Source organism: Nematostella vectensis, chromosome 7 (genome assembly GCF_932526225.1).
Source record: "Nematostella vectensis chromosome 7, jaNemVect1.1, whole genome shotgun sequence".
NCBI classification, from domain to species: domain Eukaryota; kingdom Metazoa; phylum Cnidaria; class Anthozoa; order Actiniaria; family Edwardsiidae; genus Nematostella; species Nematostella vectensis.
The window spans coordinates 5,916,637-5,941,425 of NC_064040.1; the positions used below are offsets into that span (position 1 = coordinate 5,916,637).

General features: G+C 42.1%; 3 protein-coding genes and 1 long non-coding RNA gene across 4 annotated transcripts; 2 read left to right on the plus strand and 2 right to left on the minus strand.

The window, feature by feature from the left end:
- Positions 1-998: 998 nt before the first annotated feature.
- Positions 999-7,713, plus strand: LOC5520694 (branched-chain-amino-acid aminotransferase-like protein 2). Its single transcript, XM_001640468.3, has 2 exons — positions 999-1,139; positions 5,462-7,713. Exon 2 carries the CDS (start codon positions 5,522-5,524, stop codon positions 6,287-6,289), a length of 768 nt encoding a protein of 255 aa, XP_001640518.1. The 5' UTR covers positions 999-1,139; positions 5,462-5,521; the 3' UTR covers positions 6,290-7,713.
- On the minus strand, positions 6,452-12,814 carry LOC5520695 (cytochrome c oxidase assembly protein COX20, mitochondrial). Its single transcript, XM_032365882.2, has 4 exons — positions 12,691-12,814; positions 12,493-12,604; positions 8,306-8,369; positions 6,452-6,790 (listed from the first exon to the last, which is right to left on the minus strand). The coding sequence occupies exons 1-4, from the start codon at positions 12,709-12,711 to the stop codon at positions 6,679-6,681; spliced, it is 309 nt and encodes a 102-aa protein (XP_032221773.2). The 5' UTR covers positions 12,712-12,814; the 3' UTR covers positions 6,452-6,678.
- Positions 12,815-12,960: 146 nt separating this feature from the next.
- Positions 12,961-24,708, plus strand: LOC5520688. The gene is made up of 22 exons (XM_001640469.3): positions 12,961-13,226; positions 13,298-13,357; positions 13,532-13,670; positions 14,105-14,301; positions 14,950-15,107; positions 15,312-15,508; positions 15,640-15,837; positions 16,177-16,497; positions 16,570-16,697; positions 16,849-16,892; positions 16,968-17,669; positions 17,893-17,977; positions 18,130-18,513; positions 18,748-19,188; positions 19,269-19,507; positions 19,616-19,749; positions 20,307-20,393; positions 20,498-20,590; positions 21,209-21,363; positions 21,901-22,048; positions 22,541-22,653; positions 23,302-24,708. The coding sequence occupies exons 1-22, from the start codon at positions 13,072-13,074 to the stop codon at positions 23,477-23,479; spliced, it is 4,356 nt and encodes a 1,451-aa protein (XP_001640519.3). The 5' UTR covers positions 12,961-13,071; the 3' UTR covers positions 23,480-24,708.
- Positions 21,179-23,302, minus strand: LOC116604063. The gene is made up of 2 exons (XR_004290895.2): positions 22,968-23,302; positions 21,179-21,403 (listed from the first exon to the last, which is right to left on the minus strand). It is a non-coding gene; the product is annotated as an uncharacterized LOC116604063 (long non-coding RNA).
- Positions 24,709-24,789: the final 81 nt, after the last annotated feature.

Consider the following 24,789-nt stretch of genomic DNA (forward strand, 5'->3'; position numbering starts at 1 on the left):
TTTAAAATATGTTATCTTTTTATTTATATTTCTATCTTTTTTATTATCGCTGTATTTTTAAAAAAATACCCTATTAATAACATTTAAAATACAAGATTGAATTTATTCGTATAGAAGTATTGATTGCCTAATGTGATAAGGCGAGGGGAGGGGTATACCGGAAATTTGGTCCGCTGAAATGGAAAAACCTTCCCTGCTAGCAGAGGCCTCTTTTTCGCCAGCCCAGCGAAATACAGAGAAAAGAGGCCTCTGCTAGCAGTGAAGGAAAAACGGACCACCCCGCTCAAAATCCTGGCTACGGGCCTGCCTATTCCCTATCACTGTGATCGTTATATTTAGAAATCGCTTTCAACCAAACATGTCTCTGGGTATACTGTATAAAACAACTGTAAAAATAAAACGATAAATCTAACTTGGAAAAGTTTAACCCAATCTCAAGAATATGAAATTAAGAAAATGAGGTCAAGGTAATCCGCATACAAACTCAACAACAAAAACAGGTCATTAGCACCTCAAAGCCAATCGTGGGGTGTCTTTACGGCAAAACATAGGAAAGATTTCAGTTCCTCGGTATTGTTCGATTTCCACTGCTGTTTTCCGGACCCCCCTAAATTTATTGCAGAGAACAAACAAGGATTTCTTTCGAACGGAAGTTGTTTTCGCAAGATTCACTTACTCAAGCCAATCAAAGGCAACACCGGTTATTATGTATTATCAGTATTTTCAAGGTCCAGCAAGAACACATCCAAATTCTGTCCGTGACGGAATACGTCGCTAGCCCATGAAAAAATAGGTACCCTTTCCTATCTCAGTTTACAAGATGTAGAACTCTCCTCTTTCAGCTTTTCTATTATAATGTCTTCTCCCCATAAAGACGAGTCAATAGATCCTGTAGTGTCTGTCGGTTAAATCCTCGAAACTCGCATAAAATAGCAAAGGAATGACTTTACCGGCTAGTCACGTATGGAGGCTTAGATCACGCTATAGCCCCCTATAAACACAGCAGCCTCGATTTCAAACTTCACTCACATCACATCACGGATATCGACGATGACAATAGTCTTAGGCTTGGGCACCGAAGGCTAAAAAGGTGTCACCGAGCTTAGTTTAGAAACATTCGCCTCAATAACGTCTCAAAGGTAGGGCCCGGTACCCTTAGTTTTTGTTGTTAAAGTGAGCTCTGTGTTTAACGCGTACACATAAGTGACAGCTCAACGTAAGAAGCAGGCGTGCGCAAGAAGCTATAGAACTCTACAAAAGATCTCAAGCGACAAAAACACTATTCACATTCATACTTTGCGATCAATTTTAAACTAGTTTCGATACAATTCACTCATTCATGTATTCCAAAAAAAACTATAGTAAACCCTAGCATAGCGAAAGGATAGTATAGTTTTCAGCAGTTCAGCGCACACGTTCCCGTCCAAGATAGACCATGAAACTGGGTTTTACGTAGTCGTTTGAAGAAAAATTGGCTAAGATGCATCAGACAGAATCCATTTCAAAGTATATTTCAAGCTTGGCTCTTTGATTTCGCCTGGCTCTTTGAATTCTTGGCGTTGCTTAAACAAAGAAGATGCCTCTGCTAGCAGGGGATCCCTAAATCGTCACGATATTATAATTGTCGGCCCTCGCAATATATATATATATATATATATATATATATATATATATATATATATATATATATATATATATATATATATATATATATATATATATATATTACGAGTGCAGTGGACCACGTGTATTTTTTAACTGTTCTTAGGTACATTTTGCATTTTCACAACGCAAGTGAAAAAGTGTCTTCACAACGCATGAAATTTCTGGTGACACCGACTTAATAGGTGCATAATTTAAAATGTTTTCACGAATGAATGACAAGCCATAGATAAATCGATTTAGCACCCTGATAGTAACTTGTACCAAGGTAAAAATCAACACAATGTTGAAAAAGTATATGTAACCGTCGGAACTTGACATTTACCGTGCGGTAACGAAAAATGTAGAAACAAATGCAATACTGAAAGCAAAACTATCAGGTTCTGACACCAGCCAAAAAGTAGGCAAAAATAAATGGAATGAAACGAAAACGATCGAGCGAAAGGCAACGTGGGAACGAATACATGATGCAAGGCATGGACTTATAAGGATTTATTAACAAATTAAATAATAAAGTTTAAGTGATAACCAACATAGTCAAATCCGGAGAAAAGGTGACCTAAACCAAAGGCTAGTTAAAAAAAAAAGTACTTACAACCGGTAAATCAAACTGAACACAACTGGCATGACAGGCCCGTACGGACAGCGCTCTAAGCTTGTAGCTTATCTCTGCTGACTGTCTTCCCTGAGCAACTGCATATCTCGCTCCCGCATCACGCCGCGCAAGCAATGCGTCTCCTTTGCTTAACGGTACTAAACTAAAAACTAACAGATACTGTAAAAACAGCCGCTTTTAAACTCGCTTGGGGACGCGCATTTTTCTAGGGACGCTAACATTTACTATCGTTCAAATTACTCAGCGTCCATTTTCCTGTCAAATTTAGAAACTAATCTTCCTGGGAAATGGTAAAAGGACGCTAAACTTAAGTCAATTATCACTATCAAGCTAATGATACTAATCTAAAGGAATTTGAAACATGTTGAAAGTAAATTCCTAAACGTGTACGGATCGAATTAGAATCACGTTTGGGAAACAACCCGTAAAATACGTAAAACTATTATAATCGCAATCCAAAAATCGCTTACTTAAAATCTTTGCAAAATCTAAAATAACCCAAAATACAACCCGGTCACACTCGCCCCTCCTTTTGTTCATCACGTCCTCGTGTGAACTAAAACCAAAATATCACTACATAAACCTTCCTCAAAATAGCCTGACAAGTCCGGTTATACTAATCATTACTCTCATAACATACGCTATGTCGAAACAGCAAGAATACTTCAAAATAACTTGAAAAACACCAGTGTCATAGAGGGCTGGCGTTCGCCTAGTGGTCCTCGTGAGAGCTCAACCACTAGAGCACAACTGTAGAGCACTGCGTATCACCGTCCATGTATCCATCTTGCTCGTATTAGCTTCCTTTGTAAAAGTCAAGTCCATCTGCGGAACCATCTCTCATTTTATCATCTTTTCTTTTCATCGCTATTCGCCAATCGTGTTGGAGGTACATAAAACACTGTGGAAACTAGCCGGGCGCCTTGAGCTAGTCCCCTAAATACCAAATTCCCCGCTTGCCACACTTTCGCCGGGAGGTCATTCATCGGGTCAACCACATACACGCAAAAGTCTACTGCTTCCTTGAAGATACTGGTGGTCCCTTTTGGGAAATCGCCATCCCAGCTCCCCAAATACAGCAACCTTTAAATCATCCGATCCCTCTGCCTCCTTATCAACGGTCACTTGCATCGACATCGCGGCGCATCGCACGGCGTTTGCCTGTTTCTCGGCACGTCACGATCATGCAAGGGTGTGGATCAAGTCCTCCACTCTCACACGGCGACCATCTTTTACATCCTCGTCTCTGGTCCGCTTTAATATTGCCTTAGTCCATGTGAAGTTGGTTGTTGTCCTTTTCTACTCGACGAGCTGTCGGTTTTTGAACTCTTTCTGATGCAATGGAGAAATAGCTTTGGCCACTCGATTCATTCTTACTTGTCCTCTCTCATCCTCGTGCTTGACTAGCTTGCTGTCGCTTGAGTGCGTGCTTCTCGGAGATCGGACTCCATCGAAAGGATCTAACGTGGCCCTGTGAGGGATGCCGCAGCTTCACCACGCTAGCCTTACCGTATTACGGATCCATTCCTCGCTCCTATTCCTCTCTAAGACCCCACACTCAAACAGTCTCTTGCATAAACGTCGGGACGAATGCCGCGGGTAACCAGTCCATCTCTCGTCACTCCCCGACCATGCAAGGGCAAGCAGACTTGAGTAACACCCCTGAAGCTTCCGTCTTTTTCTCTCGTCGTGACCTTTTGCGTACTTTCCACCGCTCTCATTACGTTACACCATCGCGCTCGCGTCACTTGGAAATGTCAACACCTTGTCGCGCGACAGACCAACTTCATCTTTTGTAGAACCGCCCGTCCCTCTGGCGCTCCTCGCAAGGCCACCAGAGTACGTCTCGCGTCCGGGCCAGCCATGACCAGTGTGTTAAGAACCGTTGTAACAAAACTTACTTACACACAAACTAAAAACTTAATGAAAACCTACGCCATAGAATCGACTTGCATCCCACTTCTGACACCAAAATGTAACCGTCGGAACTTGACATTTACCGTGCGGTTACGAAAAATGTAGAAACAAATGCAATACTAAAAGCAAAACTATCAGGTTCTGACACCAGCCAAAAAGTAGGCAAAAATAAATGGAATGAAACGAAAACGATCGAGCGAAAGGCAACGTGAGAACGAATACATGATGCAAGGCATGGACTTATAAGGATTTATTAACAAATTAAATAATAAAGTTTAAGTGATAACAAACATAGTCAAATCACGAGAAAAGGTAACCTAAACCAAAGGCTAGTTTTAAAAACAAAGTACTTACAACCGGTAAATCAAACTGAACACAACTGGCATGACAGGCCCCTACGGACAGCGCTCTAAGCTTGTAGCTTATCTCTGCTGACAGTCTTCCCTGAGCAACTGCATATCTCGCTCCCGCATCACGCCGCGCAAGCAATGCGTCTCCTTTGCTTAACGGTACTAAACTAAAAACTAACAGATACTGTAAAAACAGCCGCTTTTAAACTCGCTTGGGGACGCGCATTTTTCTAGGGACGCTAACATTTACTATCGTTCAAATTACTTAGCGTCCATTGTCCTGTCAAATTTAGAAACTAATCTTCCTGGGAAATGGTAAAAGGACGCTAAACTTAAGTCAATTATCACTATCAAGCTAATGATACTAATCTAAAGGAATTTGAAACATGTTAAAAGTAAATTCCTAAACGTGTACGGATCGAATTAGAATCACGTTTGAGAAACAACCCGTAAAATACGTAAAACAATTATAATCGCAATCCAAAAATCGCTTACTTAAAATCTTTGCAAAATCTAAAATAACCCAAAATACAACCCGGTCACATATATTTTACGCCTCTGTAAAACAGCGTGTTAATTGGTAGATTGTCTACACCACGCCTACGCAGACCATCTAGTTTTTTTTTCAGCTTGTCAGTAGTCTTTCTGTCATACCATTTTGACAAAGAAACTTATACAGCAGGGCCCCGTTTTTGTCCCTTATCAAGGGAGAAAATTCTTCTGTTTTCATGTCTAATTGGGAGGTTCTGTATTTATTGCTATTTGGGACTCGTCAAGGCCCTCCAGACACGATATTTACACCTTTTGCCACGCGGGCCTAATATTGATAATCACTTTTAAACCTCCCACAGTATTTCCTATGCAACAGTTGTGGATTGTCTTGCAGCATTCAAAAGCGTAGTTTCATTTCTTACAGCACCGTAGCGGAATTCAAGCCAAATCAATATCCCTACTTGCTGGTATTCTGTGATTCGCCATGAAGCAAATTATCCTGTGGTCTCACCCGAGAAGTGTATCGACTGCTTTTGAGCGCTGTATTCGGACGCTGAGGAATGGTCAGGTATTCCATGAACCCTTTGCAGTACCCTTCTACTTTGGACCGGACAAGCAGACGGACGATTATCTACGAGAGCGTCCGGACTATGTCCCGGAAGCGACGTACCAATCAGTCGCTGAAGAAATCAGTGCGAGATTTCCAGGGAAAGAGTTCGTCTTTGTCAAAGAAATGGCCGTGTCCACACAAAACCACTTTGAGGTTTTCCTTCAAGATGAGATGAAAGATTTCCAACACACTTTTCTAGTCCGAAACCCGGAGAAGTCGCTACGATCTCTTTACCGGACAGGGTATTTTGACCCGGGTCTCGCCGGGATCAAGGAATTATACGACATGTACGAGTTCGTCAAAAATCACCTCGACCCCTCTCCCCTTGTAATCGACTCTGATGATCTACTGCATTTCCCGGATGAAGTGATGAGAATGTTTTGCGCGGCTGTGGGTATTGGGTACCAGGAGAACATGATGCGTTGGACACCTGGTCCCGTGGAGGGATGGGACAGGCCGCTTTGTCAAGGCTGGCATGATGACGTCATGGTATCCTCGGGACTAAGACGACGGACAGAGTTTAACTCGAAGTCTGTTGTCGGGGTTCTGCCACAGAAAGTTCTAGATGCCATAAAAGAGAATATGTCTTACTATGAAGCCATTTCTAGACACAGAACATCGCCAGACAGTAAAACATTATGAAACATAAGGCCATATTTTGTTTGAAAAAAAAAAACACTTTGCCCATACATTTTTGAACAAGGTAAAAAAACATATGATAGAGGGAACCATACTGATAAAGAAATAAAAGTGCTTAGAAAAAAGAAAAGAAGGAAAGAATAGAAAAAATAGAAAAATCAATGGTAAATTAGAATTAACACTTTTAATATTTAAATTATTTGTATCCACATAGCGTTACAACTTTCTGGTGTATTTATACACACAAGAACCAAAGTGCCATGGCATCAATTGCATGCTAGTCATTTTACTTTGGGACTGTCATTTTACTTTGGGACTGTCGAAGGTTCAGTTTGTCCCACCGTTAAGCTACCACTAGCCATCTTCATCAGTTTTGTCCTCATATTTCAGGGTTATGCTCTAGTTGGTTCATCTTTGGATTTTTCATGGGAGTACTGGTTGAGCAATTCAACAGTTTTCTTTAGCTCTTCTTTCTCTTTCTGTTTCACATATCGACATGCTTCCCTGTAATGAATAATGACACATTGTTTATCAAACTGTACGGTGTGCGGACTACTCTGAAGAGGAAGAGAAGCTAACTGGAAAACAATTACAGGCATGTAGGGATTGCTGGGTGGGGAAGGGGGGGCAGTCATAGGTATCATATGCTGGCACGTACACAGGGGGATGCGCAGGGTGGGAGCACCCCCCTTGGTTGCCAAAAAGTGGGTCATTTAGGTTATTTCTTATTGGAGGATTGTCACATAATGTCCTTTTTCATATGAAACCTATGAATGTGCACTTCCCCTCCCCTCTAATCCAACCCTGGGTTAGCCTGCTTGCAGGTGTTTACCCGGAACGAGCGCAAAGCGCGAAGGGGAGGGGTGGCCCCGGCCCCTCGTCACGTTTTGTCACTAGCGCCAAGCTAGCGTGGCCAGCAACAAGATGGCGAAAAAAACACCGGGAAAACGCCTGCAAGCAGGCTAATACTGGGTACACAGCTGAACCTCGGCTTTACTTAAAAGAGGAACCGGCGGAACCAGCCGAACTGGTGGAACCAGCTTATTTTGAGTGCAGGGGCAAGGCGGATATAGGGATAGAGATGTTATGTAAGGATTACGATTCATTTTGGAAAAATCTGTTTTTTTTTTAATCGATAACGAAATATCGAATAAGTCAACACAAGAGCAAATGACTACTATGCTAATTGTTTTAACTTGAAAAACTACTGTTCTTTACAATTTATCCTCACTGTAAATGCGGCGTCTAAGCGAGAAAATACAATAACAGTAACAGTTTCAAATACACAACAGCACCAGCTGTTGTTAACACGCTCGTGTTAACGCCACATAGAGTGACGAGTCCAGGACGACCGTGAGTTTAGAGTTTACACACAATAACACCAATAACATAACCATAGTGTAGAAATAAACTGTTTTGAGCCATCATAAGTGGAGAAAAGAGTTAACTCCCCCCCCCCCCCCAGAAATTCCCTCCTGGCTAGGCCTAGATACATAATTCCGGATTTTTTTATAGTCAAACGGGAAAATTCGAGGATTTTAAGAAAATTATTTAGGGTTTTAGGAATTTTAGGTAAAATTCCTACCAAAAAATGCAGATTTTCGGTAGAAATGTGATTCTTTCAACTAAACCGATCGTCAATAATGTTGTTTGGCTATTTAGTTACTGTCATACAAAAAATACCGGTCAGCGGCTTTGGCCATATTTTCAGAATGCCTTGTTGGCTTGTTTTCTTCACTGTGTAAAACATGTGTAAATCATGGAAAGTTATTTCTTTCAATGTGAATAATGCTGAATTTCGCATTTATACATACACAATAAATAAAAAACACAACATAACGATATATTTCTTATAATTAAGGGAGGAAAAGCATATTCATGGAAGAAGAAAAAATTAGAAAATTCGAGATTTTTAGGGAAGAAATCGGGATTTTTAGAGGCAAATTCGGGATTTTTACACATTTTTGGGAGAACCACCAGAAAGATTTATAGCTGATAAGAGCTTTGGTAGGTACTGACCAGCCTGCAACTGCTACCAGTGCAAAAGATCCAACAGCTAAGTCACATGACCTTCTAATGTGTCCTGAAATACCAAGGGAAATTTTGAATAAAGTGAACTACTTGATAACATATGTTTTGTAAAAAAACAGATCAATGGACTATATACTAGTGTTGGTAGTGGTGTGTAGTTATTTTTAAATGCTAAGAACATTTAAATAATTATTTTCTATCCCTGATGAAGGCAGCATTCCTGAAACGTCGTGAAATATGTAATGAATGGTAGAAAATAATAGGAGAGGGACTACAAGTTACTAATAATAATAATAATAATTTATTACTTTATATTGCACTTTTTTCATATAATTATCAAAAGTGCATTACAATATAACTAAATGTTGAACTAATATATACAATAAAATTTACAATTATAATCGAAAATAATATGAAATAATAGATTCATAGGAAAAATATTGAATAAAAAAATAAAATAAAATAATAAAAATAAAAATATCTTTATATTGATGATTATGTGATATCAAGTGTTAAAAGCTAATTTAAAAAGATGAGTCTTAAGTTGCGCTTTAAAATAAAAGATACTGCAATTGATGGTGCGAAGATTTGCAGGGAGAGCGTTCCATAATGTAGGTGCAGCAACACTAAACGATCTGTCACCGAAAGACTTCATCATTTTTCCTGGGGGATGCATTAAAGAAAGGCCCTCGTTTGAGCGCAGTGAATAGCGCGCGTTATTCTTAATTCTAATGAGATCAGTTATGTAACGAGGAGCTAGCCCCTGAAGAGCTTTGAAAGTGATTAGCAAGATTTTAAATTTAACCCGATACCTTACAGGCAACCAATGAAGATTTCTTAGCACAGGCGTAATATGATCGTACTTTTTGCATGACGTGAGCAGCCTAGCTGCAGCATTCTGCACCCTTTGCAATTTACCCATTTCTCGTTCTGGTAGTCCATAAAGGAGTCCATTACAAAAATCTATTCTACTGGTAACAAAGGCATGTAACACCATTTCTAGTTTATCCCTAGGCAAAAATTGGCTTATTCTCTTAATATTGTGCAGCCAGAAAACGCTGAACTACAAGACTTAGAAATATGGGTCGACATAGAAAAATGTGAGTCGAACCAGGCAACAAGATTGCGCACTTCTGAAACGGGCATAATATCTATATTGCCAACACGAACTGAACAATTATCTACTTTCAACAGCTGTTGTTTCGATCCGATAACAAGAAATTCAGTTTTATCGTCATTGATTTTTAACTTGTCCTGGTACATCCAAGTACGTAAGTTATTGATGCATCGTTCCATAGCATCCAAAGAATCCGCTAGGTCCGTCTCACTATTGGGATCAAAAGATAGATAAAGTTGTGTGTCGTCAGCGAAACAATGTGCATCCGGCAGATGGGCTTGTACTATCTCAAAGAGCTTGGAGGTGTAAAGTACAAACAGAAGCGGGCCAAGACAGCTGCCTTGTGGGACACCAAAACGCAGATCAAAGCTGTCCGACGTCACACCCTCAAACAACACACGCTGGCTGCGCCCTGATAAATATGACGTAAACCACTCCAAAGCCTTCCCAGCGATGCCGAAGCTAGCAGTTAGACGTTGGAGCAAAATTGAGTGATCAACTGTATCAAATGCAGCACTTAAATCTAAGAGTACAAGTAATGTAACGCGCTGCGAGTTAATATTCAATAATATATCATTAGCAACTTTGACCAACGCCGTTTCCGTACTGTGATGCTTGCGGTATGCAGACTGTAATAGCGGATAAAGCGCTGACTGAATAAGGTGATTATCCGTCTGATTGAAAACTGCACGCTCAATGAGCTTGGAAACATAAGCTAAATTGCTCACAGGACGCAAGTTCTTGAAGATAGATTCCAATCCCTGTTTCTTTAACAGTGGTACGACAATAGCCTCCTTCCAGCAGTCAGGAAAAATTCCTGATTCTAACGAGTTATTGATTAGCTTGGTGATCACGGAAACGAGTGGCTCACTACAGGATTTCAACAAGTGCGTAGGTATGGGACCGAGGCTACAAGAAGTACATTTCGAATTCTTAATGAGCATGCGTACATCTTCCTCAGTCAACAACTTGAAAGCTTCCATTCGAGGGACTAGAGAGACCGTTTCTACAGTACAGTCATTCACCAGATCACCGCTCTGTACATTCTCCGAGGCACTACAACCCTTGTCAAGCTCATCACGCAGTCGGTTGATTTTTTCCACAAAATACTTTCCTATGTCGTTTGCCAATGCTGATTTATCCGCATAGTCCGAGAAGCATAGTGAGTTCTTTTCCACTAAAAGATCTTTCACAGCACGAAATAATTTGCCTTGATTATCAGAATTCTGACTGACAAAGTCAGTCAAAAAAAGCAGATTTGGCTTCTTTCAGCAAATACGTCACATGATTTTTGTGTCGTTTGAATGAGGCGAGATCATCAGCAGACCTAGTAGTTCTCCATTTTCTTTCTGCGCGCCTGCGCACTCTCTTAGCCTCACGGATTTCCTCAGAATACCAGGGCACTTGGAGTCTGACTGTAACTGTTTTCGTCTTGAGTGGCGCATGGCGATCGAGTAATCCAGCAAGTGTTTTGTTATAACAGTCGACCAATTGCACAGTCTCCGAAGGTGGGTCCTGACACAGTTCCGAGGCAGACAAATCACTCATGAATGCTGTTGTGTCAATAGCCTTCACTTTCCTAAAGGATACCTTTTTCCTAGAGAACTCCGGCATTGAAACATTTATGGCGAAAAATGCTATACAATGGTCTGAGAAATAAGAGCCAGGTCGGACATCGTGTATGAGACTAGAATCTAGAGTCCTTGAGATAAGCAAATCCAAGGTGTTCCCAGAGATATGAGTAGGGAAGTTAATGTGCTGCTGTAGACCCATTGATGACAGTAGATCTAAGAAGCGAGCTGCATCGTTATCAGAATCGATATTAACATGGATATTGAAATCACCAGTCAACACCAGAGGCTCAGTTGTCATGACAACAGACTCCAGGAACTCGGCGAATTCCGAGATAAACATGCTCACAGTGAGCGGATGACTTGACGAGTATGGTGGCCTATAGATGGCAAGTAAACGCAGACGAGTAGAGCCAGACACAATTGTCCACTCCGAATACTCAAAAGAATCATAAATACCCGCTCTTGCTTTTTTAACTACAAGTGAGTCCCGTGCCAATATACCAGTACCACCCCCATTTCTGTCTGAGCGAGGGTGATCGAGTAGCCTGTATCCCGGCGGTGTGGCAGCAATCCTAGCCGCAGAATCTCCAGGTTTTAACCAGGTTTCGGTAATAACCGCAATGTCGACATTAGAATCGCAAATATGGTCAACAAAGTCAGGCGCTTTGTTCCTAATTGACCGGGCATTGAGAACACAACACCTCATAAACTGAGGTCTATTGTTGTGAACAATTGCCGGCTCTGTCAATGGAACTCGTACCAGATTTGAATAATGGCGCGGAAGATTTTTTGGTTTCGCCTTGGTATGATTTAAATTGTTCTTATGTTGAGGGCCAGGATTCATAGACACATCAGAGTAGATTGTAATGTCGATTGGTGGATCATGTCCGGCTACAATTAACACAGTTTGTCCTCGCTTTGACCATCTTGAAAGACTCAGACGTGTTTTCCGAAAACCAAACTTCGACAAAGAGACCTTAACGAGCTGGCCAAGATCGATAACTGCTACTACTCTAAAACACGATGAAGGCAGAAGCTGATTTTTCATATACGGCTCGGCGATGATCTTAGAGAGCTTTGGGTCCGGGTTAAAAAACACAAGATGACAAAATAGCACAGAAAATATCATAAACACCGGAGACCCACTCTTAGCCGCCATCTTCCTTATCAGTATGCGAGAAGTTACAAACTAAATGGTGACATTTTGCGACTAAACTTCTTAAAGGATATAATTTAGCTGCAAATCAACCACCAATAAGTGGCTTCCGTTTTATTCTCACTCATAATAATGATTGATTCTACTGTCCTTATCGCATTCGAATTACGTAATAAGTTATGCGCAGAGTTTAGCACAAAACTCCCTGAAGTAAACATTGTTCTAACGGACTCTACAGCACCGCGAGTTTCTAGCTTAAAATGTTATGAAGAATACCAAATCTTTAGAGCATAAAAAGATCTCAAGCGCTATCATGGTTCCAACTTACGTGATTTCAGAAAGTACAAGGAACCAGCGGTAAGACCGCCTACAATGCCATACATGAAGCTTTCCCTGGCGCATGGCGTCCGCTGAATAAACTTGAGAGCATTCCAGCTGTACTATAAAGGGTAATGATACAATAGTGTTATCTAAAATCCCAATAAAATAAGGAAAGGAATCGTGTTAATTGTAAAATCCATGCTACCTTTTTCTCCTCGTCCGCCATCTTGGAAACAAACCGCTGGGTATCAGAGGGCTCACTTGCCTGTTTTTATTCTGTAAGAAATAAATTCAGAAAGTTTAATTGCCTAATGACACTAAAAACGACAAGGGAATGGAAAGTTTTATATGTACTTGTTCATTTTTTAAACCATTTTTTCCTGTTTTGTCTTTTTCTTATTCCATGATATTATGTTGACACTATGGGTTTCCTGTGGTGTGTATACGAGCAATTGGTCAGCGGATTCTCCCGCCCGCGAGATTTCAAACGTTGCATTCCAAACCGAGACTTGGTGTTTGTGTTTCTTGTCGGGGCTGTGGAATTTATTGCCCTTTTTTCCATAAAATACCCGGGATTACCTCGAAAATGAGCGCAGAAACAAACCTAAGCAATAGTACTGAGTGGGAGCTGAGCAAAGAGAACGTACAACCGTTGAAAAGCGGCCGTAAAGTGGCAAATTTAACGGCTGCTTTAGCACCGAGTTCTTGCGACTATCAGTCGAAAATTTCACGTGAAAAACAGTAGGTGTCGTGAAGTTATATGTTCTTATCTAATGCTCAACTTGTTTTGACACTGATGTGATGTATTACAGGTTATTTGAAACAGAGATCAGGACTTATGAAGGCGACGATCCACTTCAAGTTTGGTATAGGTAAGAGCAAGATCGTTTTCCTGAGACTCAAAACGCTTATGTGGGCTTTATGTGGGGTATAACAACAGTTTAACAACGCAATCAAATTGGTGTAAAGAGTGGATTTTTACAGTTAGTTATGTATGCTATATTTGCCTGTTGATCTTACTTCTTAACCGAACCCTGTTTTCCCAGTTATATCGTGTGGATTTGTGAGAATTTTCCGACGGGGTGTCGTGACCAAAGTACTCTGTTGGAAAGATGTATATCGCTTTTTAAAGACGTGGACAAATACAAGCACGACGAGCGCTATTTAAAGATTTGGATCCAATATGTAAGTTTCTTTAAAGAATACTGTATGTGACCAGGGAATCTGTCTTACTAAATAAAAAAAGCTGAAGTTTTAAGTAAAGATAAGTACTTCAGACCATCTAATTATGATTCATTTTCACGCATGAATGTTTTTATACTGCATTTTCACAATGAATGGTTATACGTAACTTAACAAAAGAAAGGCGCAGTTTTAGCATACTAGACTCCTAGTTCCTGGTTGCAGATAAATACTTATCTCCAGTTTGTAATCATTAGTCACCAGCAGTGTGTCTGGAGTGTGCAGGGAACAAAGAAATTAATATTTATGTCAAACATTGAATATTATTTTTCTGCAACAAGAGAGCAGGTCTTTGCCGCACTGTGTCTTACACCCTAAACCAACATAGTTGATTTATGTTGATTTATTTTTCGACAATGCAAATTTGTTTTCCAAAGGCAGACCTCTGCACAGACCCTATAGATGTGTATGACTATATGCACAGTCAAAGCATGTTCAGTAAGCTGGCCAAACTATATGAGTCATGGGCCTACAATCTAGAGAGACAGGGCAACTACAAGAAAGCAGATGAAGTGTACACCCTAGGCATCAACAGAGAGGCCCAGCCCATGGAAGTGCTGACGAGACAACACAAGTAAGAGCTAAATATATAGATTAAGGCACTGCCGATGAATTTGCTTGAAGACAACATTACTAAGAGCTAATATATAGAATGAGGCACTGCCAATGAATTTGCTTGAGGGACAACATAATATATAGATTTAGGCCTTGCCGATGAATTTGCTTGAGGGACAACATAATATATAGATTTAGGCCTTGCCAATGAATTTGCTTATGAAAGACAACATTTGTAAGAGCTAATATATAGATTTAGGCACTGCTGATGAATTTGCTAAGAGGGACAACATAATATATAGATTTAGGCCTTGCCGATGAATTTGTTTGAGGGACAACATAATATATAGATTAAGGCCTTGCCAATGAATTTGCTTGAAAGACAACATTAGTAAGAGCTAATATATAGATTAACTATGTATTTGCTTGAAAGATAATATTAGTAAGAGCTACTATATTGATTAAGGCATTGCCAATTAATTTGCTGGAAAGAAAACATAAGTAGAAGTTAATATATGGATTTTAATATATCTGATAAAATATTATGCTGTATTTCACTCAAACCTTGATTATCTGAATTGATTCTTTGACACTTCATGTCGTCTGGGATAGTTCACTTCAGCTTGAGAGTGCACATTCATAAAGGCATTGTTTCTAATACCCACAGAGCATTTGAGAGACGGCTTTCAGAGTTCATCAGTACTAATGATTCACCAGATGACATAAACCAGGAAAATGATCCTCAGAGGGTCGCACTAGGTGGACTAAAAAAGCATGGCAAGAAGGGTACTGTGGGAGCTCAGAGGACAGGACATGGAGTTACTAGTGAGTAGAAAAAAACACTTCTTTTAAATCCCTAGATACCTTCAAATCTAGAATCCTAGGTCAAAATGATTGAATTCTGTTATCCCTCCACAATAAAGTTATTGGTGTCCTTTCATGTAATTTGAACAGCATATTTTGTAGCATACTATCCTTAATGTATGGGACACATTACACTTGATATTGAGGGAATTAAATTACTTTCAGCTTCCAAAAAGGGTGGAATTGGAGTAGCAAAGCCAGTAGGAAACTCCAAGGGTTTGGGTTTTGCCATATTCCAAGACGATGCACCAACCCAAGCCAGCAGTATTCCAACAGCGGCGGGAGAGTGGGCAGTACCACCCACTCAGCCAACAAAAATCAAGGAGAATACCCAAGAAGCTGGAAAATGGAGTGAAGCGAAGGTGAGAAAGGGTAACACTTTAAATTAATGACCTTAATACACATGTTTTCCCTTGCCTGGATGTCTGTGTTCCACACATGGATAATGTTAGATGTTATGTGATTAAAGAGTTTGAAATTGTGTTTATTTCAGATCAAGCAAAGATATCAGCCTTCAATTCCCTTTGACAGTACCGCTTCTAAGCAGAACTTCACAGTTCATATTGATGATGAGGCAATTAATAAACTGCCCTGCACACCCCAGCATGGCCAGATGGTCAACGACAAAGTGCTGAGTACCCGCAAACCTGACAAACTGCAGGCTAATGATTTATTCAAAGGCATAACAATGGTATTCAACATACAATGCATTAGGGATGTTTTTCTTATTGCCTCTTGTTGGGTCTTTAAGGCTGATTTAGACAGCACAATTTAATCGTATGCGACTTGCCCGCAACACCTCACAACTCAAGTCGTAGAGTGTAAATCAGCCTACGACTCTACTACGATGCTCGACAACGAAAGTTGTAGCGTGTAATTCAGGGCTAAGACATGTTGTAGGCAGGTCGCATACGACTAAATCGTCCTGTTAGCTCTCTGATACTGTTTTTCTACTAACTGATGGGAATTACAATATAAAAAAATCAAAATTCAACCCATCTCATCCCTTTATCCATTTTGCCAATTTCAGGCAGACAATGGCGAGGACCCAAGGTTTAAACCGATGTACTGCAAGGATAAGATATATGCTGGGGCAACAGAGTTCTCGTTTGAGGAGTTAAGATCAGCAAGGCTGCTCACAAAGCTTGCCAACAAGGCATGGTCAACAGAGTACAGCAACATAGAGCAGCCAGACCCCTACCTTAACAAGTGCGTGATGTACCCCAAAGCTGAGGTTTATCCTATCCATGCAGAGGAATGCCAACTGGAGGAAGTGCTCTCAAGGAGATACATAGCACGAGTCCAAAGACGGCAAGAGGCCGCCAGGACAGCTGCCATGGCCACAGCCCAGGTGCAGTTAACTTGTCATGGATATTTAGTGGTATTTGTGATTGCTTATCAACCCTAATTCATTCTTGGTCAGGTGTCCACGTCTGATGTTGTCATGGAGACAGAGGCGGAGGATGAGCCGATGGATTTTGGGAGTTGTCACAGGTTGCCTTTAGAACGTTCTAGAATGGCAACTGCACTCAGTAAACCAGTTGTTGATGGGTATGTGCTCCAAACTAGAAGTATAACATGAGGAGTATTTTCTTTTTGCATGTTAAGTTAATGTTAGCAGCATAAAACAACTTAATCTGTAGTAATCAATCATTCATCACGCAATGCTTTTTTATTCAAATCTTATGGTTCCTGTTTTTAGGATGGATCGATCTGCTCGCAGAGGTCTTCAGTTTTGTGATACTGGTTAGTGGGTACCTCCAACTTTATTCAATACAGTGTAACATGCCTTACTTTCTCGTGCTTTCTTTTCTTTTTTAGAATCACAAGGCAGCAAAATGAAGAACATGATTTATCATGACCCACCTCGTAGTGAGACTGTCCCTGCTTCAGCCTTCCGAACTGTCCAACACCCCTATGAAGAGACGAACATTAACCCTCCTAATTCAGCCTTCCGACCTATCCAGCAAGCTACCATGCGACAAGCACTGGGTGAAAGATGGGTCCCCCATGAAGATATTTCTCATCCAGGTATCTCAAGACAAGCTCTTGTAGACCAAGAGATGGCTCCACAAAATGCCTTACAAGATCAAAGAGTTAACTTGCAAAATAGACGAGCACTGGGAGAAAGGATGGTGGATGAGGTGCCAGCTCCTTGTGTGCCCTCTAGGCCTGTTGCCCGAGCACTTGGGCCAAGACCTGACTTACTGCAAACTGGTCAAGGTGCTCCAGGTATATCAGGGCATATGAAAACCACACCCAGAGGAAAGCACCTGTCAGACACGCCCGAAGCAAACAAGTCAGGTGACACGTCCTATCTGACCTTCCCCTCCCCTACTGTTAATACTAAGGCTGCCATTGACGAGGTAATGGCAATGTTTAACAACCCACTAATGTTGGAAGCTGATGAAGCCATGCCTTGGTCCAGTGCCGTGCCAGAACCTGCAGGGCGGGGAGACTTTGAAGCAGCATTCAGTAACGAGGGGTCTAGTATTGTGCCAATTGCCGGATCCTTATTCAAGGGTAAGAGTGTCTAGAAATCATTTTGTGGTCACAGGATCACTACACAAATTTTTCCTGTCAAAAGATCTCATATCATGTGTACCTGCTAGATGTCAGTGTGTGCTAGGGGAGAGCCATAAAGACTATTGGGTGTTTAAATCTAACATTTTGTCAGCAAAGGGTGCTTATCCTGGCACACTTGTTATCACAGTCTTGCTATCTAACAAGATTGATCATTTTGTAGGCCCTACTTTTGCTATTTACGATGAGTCAAAACAGGAGGTAGCAGCCGTTCCTAAAGACAAAGATGTTGAAGATCAGGAAAACAGGTAAGGTATATTTTTATAACATTACAACTATGGCCTGGCCTGCAAACAGATGAACAAAAAGACACTTGCCACAAACATAATTGACAAAGTAAGACAATGAAAGGCTTAAAGCTGGTTGACATTGTTAAATGGTCTTGTAATTGCTTACTTAGGCCACCTCGGGATTACACTCAAGAGCCTCAAACCCGCCCACTGGCAGGCATTCTACAGCCGTCAATTGGAATCCCAGTGTGTCCCCTAACTGAGCAAGACGAGGAGGAGGAAGAACCTGTAGAATACCAGGAAACTGAAGGGGCCAGAGATGCCCACGCAACCGACATCACCACCTATACCACCTTCTCAGCTGCAGCACACGTTGCCTCCACTCCATTCCACGGTGGCATTGATCCTCCTTCGTTCTCTGTCAGCTCCATCCAACCGCCAGCTATGGCCGAGCACGAAGATGAACCCTCTGCTGCTGTTAATGGCCAGGAATTTGCATGTACCCCAGGACAGATACTGAGCCCGATTTTTGAGCGCAGTGAGGAAGATTACAGGTTGGTCTCAATGTCAGGTATATCTTGCAACATCAGGCACATCATATTGCAGGGCCGTAGCAGGGGGTGGGGCACTGGGGGCACGTGCCCCCCCAATATTTAAAATATATATATAAGTAAATAACCAGTAGGGGCGTGGTTGTGCCCCTCCCCCATTGTTTTCTTAATGTATTCGGCCCCCCTATATTTGCACCAGTTGCCTTGCCTTGGCTAAAATGTTGTGTTTTTCTGTAGGTCTTCTTCAAGCTCTGCCTCATCCACCGGATCCTCGGCGGCATCAAGTCATCACATGATGTCCAGGAATGAAAGTGTTGCACCACAGGGTCAGGGTCATCTCTCCTCCATAGCTGAGCAACACAACCATGTCTCTGAACGTTCTGTTTCCACGAATGAACCTCTGGTCCCCATGAATGACCCCATGATTTCTAGGAATGAGTCCATCGGGAATGAATCTAAAGTTTCCCATGATAAATTCATGGTCTCAAGAAGTGAACCTGAAGTTTCCAAAAGTAACTCTTTAGTTTCCAGGAACGATCACATGGTTTTCATGAATAACTCGGTGGTCTCCAGAAGTGAGCCTGAGTTTTCCAGGGATACATCGATTGTCTCCAGGGATGAATCTGGGATTTCCAGGAACTGTTCTGTGGTTTCTAACTACAAACCTGAGGTTTCCAGGTTAGTGTGACCAGGGAAAGGTGAACTTATTGCCAAAATATGGTGCGTAGAGTTTAACACACAATCCTCGTTAATTGCAGGCATGATACAGTTGACGAATCAGTGTCCAGTGATGCACCAGCATTAGTTGATGGCAAGCAGACATTGAGCGAGTCTACCTTCCATGACGATGGTACAACCGATGTGAACCCATTCAGTGATCACGTGGTCCGCGAGCTGCTGTCCACCCTCCCCTCCCACGTTTCTTCGTACGAGGGTTACTGTGACCTGGGTGATGAGGAAGTGCCGAGGATCGCGCCCCGTCTTGCTGTAGGACTTGGTATGTCTGATACGTATGTCTGATACCGCACTGAATCACTGATTGGTACTGGTGGTATGGTAAAGGAAAGAAAATGCATGGGATAACCCCCGGCTTTGTGTATTGCAGGTGATAATGACCTTTACCGTGTAGAAGAGGCCATCGGGTCGGGAGCGTTCGCCAAGGTGTACCGCGCAGTGAAGCTTTCCCCTGACTTCACCTACACAGGATTTGAGGCCGAGGAAGAGATCGTCGCGCTCAAGGTTATACCTCACCCTTTACCCTGTATCGTGTTATCTCCTGACTTAGCTAAGACCTTGAGGCCGAGGAAGAGATCGTCTCATTGGTTATACCCCTCCCTTTCCAACATACATAAGAACTGCACATTTTTTATTTTAATTTTTCATGGTGCAATCGGTATCGAGTATCGGGAGTTTATATTCCACGTTGGCCTGTCGTGGACTACAGGGGCTAAAGACTCAAGACATGTCATCAGAGAAATAAATCAACACAAGGTTGAGATGGTATCTTAACGCCTCTGTGGAAACAGAGACTAGATATGCTGACGTATCGAGCACCTCGTCGAGGCAAAAAAGGGGGGGGGGGGTCGAGTAATATCGTATTTTTTTTTTATATAATTGTTGAAGGTAAATTTGTCTTTTTTTTCCAAACAACGGCCATACCATTTCAAGCTTGTATTAATTTATTTTCCCTGATTCCACCACGCCTACAGCACACAGACAACAGCTATTCTACTGCTTGCCTAGGTAGTTTTTGTAGTCGTACCAAGACAGGTGATATTTGATTATTTCTGCCACAGGTCCAACAGTGTTCCTCGGATATGGAGTTCTACATCACTCGACAGCTTCACTCAAGAATCGACCAACTTGGACTTTCCCAGAAAATGGTAAGGCTTGAAGCACAATGTGAAGTGGTGATCTAACCAAAATGTATTCCTCTCGAAAGCTATGCCAAACCTATGGATACTTTAATCTAACGTGTTTTCTGCAGCACGATGCGTTCATGAAGCCCACGGCGCTATACTCGTATGCGGGCGGCACCTCTGTGTTGGTAGACCAGTACTTGGAGCACGGCACCTTGTTGGTAAGTGGCCACAGTTGTTATCTAAGTAAATGGTTAGCACCAAACTTTAATAAACTAAACTCGCTGCGGGACCCGATGCATGGAACCAAAGATTGAAAACACGCGAATTAGGGTAAAAGAAGAAAGGTTCAGAGGTGCGTTCAGAATACAGAGAGGGATTTTGGATGCAAATTTGACTCCTTGCCATTTCTTTATATCGGGGTACCACTGTACCAACTTAACCCCAAGATTCAAATATTGATTCAAAGTCTTGGGACAGCTTAGCCTGCTAGCGGGTCCCCGGAGATTCGGGACCGAACTTTCGGAGACCCGGCTAGCAGGCTAGGGACAGCTCGGTCACGCCCTTACCTATGGGCCTGGGCCGAGCTACTGGGGCGCCATATTGGGACATCGAGCCCGGCAGCTACCCCCATGATCGTGTTCTTTTTCTTTCTTTTATTTTTGAAGAAAGCTTCTAAATAAATAGCTTGCTTGTCGGCTCTCCGGTGGGTTAATTCAGAAATTGCTGTTGGGGTTCATGTGGCGAACAAAAAAGCTGGAGAGCTGGCTAGCAGGCTATAAAATAAAGAAATAAAAATATTACCTTTCTTATACTTGAAACCTCACTCATCTTCTCAGGACGTCGCTAATAAGTACAAGAGTAACGGTCAGCGGATCTCCGAGGAAGTCGCGATGGCTCTAACCGTTGCCTTACTGCGCATGCTTCAAACCATGCACGCCTGTGACGTCATCCACGGAGACCTCAAGCCGGATAACGTGCTGGTGCTGGAGAGGTGGGGATTCACTTCCTTTTGGCATTGTTTTATCCTCTCCCTGTGTTGTAGAGTAGTTTCAGTATCACTTAAACACAGAGTGGTACGGTACATTACCATTACATTACCGTAAATGCCTGTTTTAGTACCCAGCTTCCAATAAGCCTCCCTCTTTGAATGAGCGCTCCCGCCCTTGAAAATGTAATGACCCAAAGTAAGGCGTTTATTCACCGACTTTTTATCCCTTCCTTTTACCACTCTTACCAGACCTATAAGACCCCTTCCTCCGCTACCCCCCTCCCCCCCCCCCCCCCTTAAGCGAAATGCTAGATCCTCCCCTGGAAGGGGCCGGTTTCTGACAGAGCAGTTAGCAGTAATAAACATATAAATGTATCTGACTTTTTAACTAACCACCCCTAGAAATGATTTTGGGAATCGGAGTTTGATCGAAGAAAGCAGCTTCATGCTCGGTGCTTCTATCTCAAGTTTGCAATGCATCTTATTGCAATAGGGCGTTCAAGGGAGTGATGCATTTTTTGATTATTCTATCATTTTCAGTGAGAACTCAGTTGCGCTCCGGCTCATTGACTTTGGTCGCAGCATTGACATGCGTCTGTTTCCGCCCGGTACGTCCTTCACTGCCAACTGCTACACAGAGGCTTTTCAGTGCATTGAGATGAAAACCAGAAGGCCTTGGACAACACAGGTAACCCAATTTGACACAGGTTATCGGGTCTGACACAGGTAACCCATTACGACACAGGGAACCCGCCTGAAACTGGTTAGACAGTCAGACACAGGTAACCCGGTCGGCGATTGTAACCCAGTCTGATACGGGTTACTCATAACTCATTCTGACAGAGCTGATATGCACACAGGTGACCTGGTATGACACAGGTAACCCATTCTGACACAGAGAATCCGTCTGATACTGATAAGACAATCAAACACAGGTAACCCAGTCTGATACAGGTTACTCATAACTCTTTCTGACAGAGCTGATATGCACAGGTGACCTGGTATGACACAGGTTTCCCGGTCTGACTCTGGTAAACTAGTCTGACAAAGGTTATTGTCTGATGCATGCAAGAGGATAAAGATAATCTATTTAGACAGTTTGACCCATGCATGATAACACAGGTAACCCAGCGAGACAGGGCACTCCAAGCAGGGTACTGACACGCCCCTCTGTTCGCAGGTTGACACATACGGTCTGCTTGGGGTGTTGCACTGCCTCTTCCATGGCGAGTACATGAATGTGTTCCGAAAACCAAAAACGAACCGGTGGACTCCGACCAAATCCTTTCAGCGGTAAGTAAATACTTCCCCTGCATCGCAGGGTACAATACTCAGGCTACAATACCCGACGTTACATGAACTAACACTACATCCTATTTGATCACTTTCCTATTTCACACATATACAATACCCGACGTTACATGAACGAACGCTACATCCTATTTGATCACTTTCCTATTTCACACATATACAATACCCGACGTTACATGAACGAACGCTACATCCTATTTGATCACTTTCCTATTTCACACATATACAATAACCTGGCCAACGTTACATGAACGAACGCTATATCCTATTTGATGATAGAAGGACACACTCTCTACCTTTTCTATGACCACTTCCATACATGCAGTCAATTCTGGCACTATGGCACAATGCACTGGTCTCAAAGAAGGCCAAACACGCCGCCATTTTACACTCCCGCACAATGCCAAGTAACTGGAAGAATCCATTTCCATCGGTTAATTCAAGCAGGTTACTAAGATGCTTTCAAACAAATATTGTTGATAAGGTATTAGACTTTAATCGTGGGTGGTTACTTTGTAAGTTCCTTGCAACTAAACCGTTGTATTCTCAATTGTAAACAAACAAAGGAGTGGTTAATCACATTCACTTAATGTGAAATATGGCATCTTGACTCCGTTACCCTGTTTTCAGATCATGGTCAGGATGTTGGAGCAAATTGTTCGACACCCTACTCAATATACCAAGCGTCAATCAGCAACCATCGCTCACCGATCTGCTGAGCGAGTTTGAAAGCCTCCTCCAACAGCGCAAGGACGATAACAGCTTCAGCCGAGCGATGAAACGACACGACATACTAATGAGCAGCTAAAGCGAACTCGTAAAGATGATCAACATCTACAGGCGAGATATGAAACGACACGACGTACTAATGGGCAGCTAAAGCGAACTCGTGAAGAATTTCAACAGCTACAGCCGAGCAATGAAACGGCACGACATACTGATGAGCAGCTAAAGCGAGTTCGACATTTATGCAACAATAGGCACTAAAAGGCAAATCACATTAATCACCAAGCGACGTTGACATTTCAACCAAGATGAATTCCATGAAGTCTGCACGTGGAATACACGTGGAGAACTTTCTTTTATAGTGAGGCTGCCGTACCCAGTACTTCGGTTCCTCAAGTGTTCACGTGACTGACAGGGCCACCTCGAGTCACGCAATGCATTTCACGCTTGACATTGTAACGTTACCTTTTTATATATCATTTTCAACCTTGAGTCGTGTATATTACATAGTAGTTTTCTATTCTGTTTTATTTGTTTGACTAAATACGAAAAACGAAATTTAAATGCGTTTTCAGGCTGTTTTTTTTTTTTTACAGCTATTAATAGCCTTTTGCGAATAGCGGGAATCTATTTGTTTGCCTATATTACCTGTGGCTATTCGACCACGGGGGCCACGCTGGTTATTTGGCACAGAGTTTAGCTTCTCCGTGGGCACACGCGGGCATCAGGGAAATGCAAATGGAATAGAAAATCTGAACGCGGAAAGCCTGTGGCGAGTAAACGGGGATGGAAGGGGGCGGGGGAGTCAAAGGGCGTTGCATACGGAGAAGGCTTCATGTTGGTACCTTAAGATAAGAGGACGCGCAAGATATGGCTGCCTGTAAAAAAATAAATACAATGCTAAAAGGTCAGCTGAGGCAATTAATTAACAATTATCAATTGATTTCTTTTACTCAGGGCCACAAGTTTATCACAGATAGCGGCCTTTGTAAAATAAACACAATGTTGGCTATCAAAGCGCTCTCTAGTCCAGACCTGGGACTCTCTTTGCGCTCGACATTCTGGCTTGCGTAAAAGAGGGTCCAGTATTTATTGCATGCGCATGCGCGAACATGTACCAATCAGCGACTCACGGCAAAAGTTGAAATACGAGCGCGCGCAATAACGGACGTGCAAAAGGAAGGTCGATTCCCGCTAGACTTTGTCGAGCGCAGAGCTCCGAAAATCGATCATCGCTAAGTTGAAAAGAATGTTTTGTACATGTGAAGGAATATCAGCGAACTGCTTGGGATTTGTTTTCTATAAAAACGCGATAAAATGTGATTGAAAATCAAATTCAAAAAAGCGCGCTCGTCTGAAATGACGCTATTGCCTAAAGAGCGCGCGTAAGAA